This window comes from Buceros rhinoceros, unplaced genomic scaffold (assembly GCF_000710305.1).
Source record: "Buceros rhinoceros silvestris isolate BGI_N320 unplaced genomic scaffold, ASM71030v1 scaffold1530, whole genome shotgun sequence".
Taxonomy (NCBI): Eukaryota; Metazoa; Chordata; class Aves; order Bucerotiformes; family Bucerotidae; genus Buceros; species Buceros rhinoceros.
In genome coordinates this window covers 15,340-18,197 of record NW_010387663.1, presented here as the reverse complement: position 1 = coordinate 18,197, position 2,858 = coordinate 15,340, and the positions used below count along the sequence as shown (strand labels likewise).

At 57.3% G+C, this 2,858-nt stretch overlaps 1 protein-coding gene across 1 annotated transcript in view; it reads left to right on the top strand.

Annotated features, from left to right (window-relative positions):
- The window catches only part of IKBKE (inhibitor of kappa light polypeptide gene enhancer in B-cells, kinase epsilon), an 11,352-nt gene extending 11,002 nt beyond the window's left edge, over window positions 1-350 (top strand). Inside the window, exon 19 of the mRNA XM_010136807.1 lies at window positions 317-350. Within this exon, the coding sequence (XP_010135109.1) occupies window positions 317-350 (34 nt within the window). The remainder of the gene's footprint in view (window positions 1-316) is intronic.
- Window positions 351-2,858: the final 2,508 nt, after the last annotated feature.

Here is a 2,858-nt window from a genome sequence, read left to right as displayed (position 1 = left end):
GGGTTCTTCCTTTTTTTTTTTTTTTTTGCAGACCTTAATGCAAATCAACAAGATGAATATGCATATCAAAATGTCAAAGAGCTTCAGGACAGATTTTGAAAGAAAAAAAATTAATTGGTGATTGACCCCAGCCCTATTTTTATAGGACCAACTGTGTTGGTGCAGCAGTAAGGGGATAACGAAGGGTCTGGTCAGCTTTCGATAGGGAGAGCTTATCGCAAGAGACACAGGAGCAAGCTCAGAGATTAGTGCCCAGCCCAAACTGAGCCCAGGTGACCCCCCCTCTACCCTCACGCCTTTGGTTTTGTTCCTGCAGGTTAAGCAGGGCTGCCCCCACTCCCGGTGTTTGAGAGCCGGGTGAATTTGCAGCTGCTGTAGCCAACAGCTCACCACAGCAGGGAGCACTGACAGCACTTTGGGTCCAGAGCGACGGAGACCTTTGACGTTCGTGTTTGAGGAGCTCTCTGTGTCCTACCTCTCCGCTCCAGCACTTTTGCACAGTTCACCAGCGTTAGCTTCAAGTGGCTTGTGATCCTCGGGCCTTCGGAAGTGAAAATTGGGTTTTTTTTTTTTCCTTTTAAAAAGTGCTTGAAGGACTTCATGTTTTTCTAGCTTCTCTGTATCACGATGTTGGATGATAAAGAGGAAGAGACTAGACAGATAAATTACCTTTTGCCCTCTTGTTTAGGGATCGCTCCCACTTTTAATGTACTTCTGCTCCTTGAGGCTTCATGGAGTGGGGCAGGGGCCCGGGGCAGGAGATGCTGTACCTGGGAGACCAGATCCAGCCCAGGACAGCCACAGTGCTCTGTCTGGGAGGTGGCAGCATGGGGAAGGTGGGGAGCTTCTCCTCCCTTGCTGGGGCTGCAGAGGGATGTGGGAATGGGAAGCTGAGCGAGGCTTCTCTTCCTCGGTCTGTTTCTGTAAAGGTAACCGAGTTCTGTGTTCGTGCACAGGGGGGGTGCCCTTCCTTAGGGGTGGTGATTATGTGCCAGCTTTCCTACTGTTGTTTGACCTTGGGTTTCCGAGGAGCTGTAATCCGCCGGCTGTCGGCTGAGCCAGCTGCTCGCCAGCAGCAGCATGGGGAGCAGCGATACAGGAAGCCTCGGCACTCGGGAGCGTGAGCGTTAGATGGGATCAGGGAACACTTGGTGGAGAGAATCAGACACGCTGCTGCTCCATCCACCTCTTCCTGCCTATCCCCAGCGTGATTTATGGATTGTCACTTGGATCCCACATCCCATAGTGCAGCAGAGGGGAACAACATCCCCAGGCTGCAGCCAGAGCCTGGCAGGATGGTAAGTCCCATCCAGTTGGGTTCAGACACGGGTCTTTACACTTGGGAGGCTCCGGGCAAGCCAATGAACAGAATTGTGTCTTTTCCCACCCCTCCCTGGCACATGCCAGTGCAAAGACACCGAAATCCCTGCCCTGGGTTCCCTGGAGAGCCCCTGCTCCCCAAACCCTCACCCTGGGAAGAGGACCGGGCTGCTGAGGCTCAAGGCAGCAGCGAATGGCTGGTGGGAAGTGTAGGTCCCTTTGCTCCCACGGTCTGCGGGGTGGGAGGAGTGAGTGGATTCATTCCTGTCCCCTGCAGAGAGCTCTTCCCTCTGCGTTTGCCGGGTTTCCCCCAGTGTGTGAACTGTGCCGGGTGCGAGGAGGCTGCAGCAGGGACTGGGGAGCTGGGGCTTTGGTATCACCAGCAACGGCCAAGGCGAGCGCCTGGCTGCACATCAAGGAGTGACTGTGCATCTGGACTCGGCAGCAGCAGGGATGCTCAGCATGCCTGCCCCGACCTGTCCCTCCGCAGAAAACGGAACACCCGACTCTGCCCTTCCCCTTTGCTCCACATCCCTTCCCAGCCTCTTCAGGAGGTGACACCCACCGGCTGAACCAAGAGCTTTCCGCCAAGTCTGGGCCTGCCGGGGCTGCTCTGGTTGCCCAGAGGTTGTCCCCTGCCCTGGAGAAGCTGCAGCAAGGACAGGGCAAGGAGCTGCCGGCCATGGCTGCTCCTGGGGCTGACCGTGGCAGCAAGAATTTCTGACATCTGCCAGGAGACATACGGGGACATAAGGCAAAATTGGGCGTCCCTGGAGCCAAACCTCCCGCTGCAGCGTTGCCCCGAGCCTCAGCAAAGGAGGAACACGAGCAAGGGGTGGTGGCTCGGGGCTGCGCCCGGCTTGGCTGTCTTGGAAGAACGGGCCAGGCACAATCCTTTGTGTCCTCTCACGGGGTTCTGGTTTTGCAGTCGTTCTGCCGCTCAGTGCCATCAAGCCACAGGTGACTATGGGAGATCGAGGTCATTCCTGAGGAAACGCTGAATAAAGATTTGGAAACACCAGATTTCATTGCGAGTCTGAGGACAGGGTGGCTTTGGGGCAACGGCTCTAAAGCTGCAGTGAGACCCAGACAAGCTTCATCATTCAGCTCCGGACGACCAACGCGCTCCTGAACAGACAGGAGCACCCGAGCGTCTCCTTCCCGGCCTGGCCCTTCGGCAGAGCTTAGAGCGTCCATTGCCGCCTCCGCTCGTGCCACTCATCCCACCGTGTTTCCGTGACAGTGGCTCTATCAGAGGTTTCCTTCTGCACAAGGGCTTCCAGCTCCTCCCGTCTGTCGCCCGTGCTGGGCCACTGATCCTGCCACCTTTCTGGGGGGAACAGCCCGAGTTGCTGCGTGACCCTTCTCAGGCCCTTCCGTGGTTTCTAACCCCGCAGGAAGCCTTGAGCCTGCGCTGCCACATGCACCTCCAGCTCCTGCCTCCACTGAGACGGCGCCTGAGGGGCCTCGAGCTGGCCCGTGGTTCCCGTGCTGGGAGGCAGGTCAGCACCATGTGCTGCGCTTGGCCCGGCTCCGGC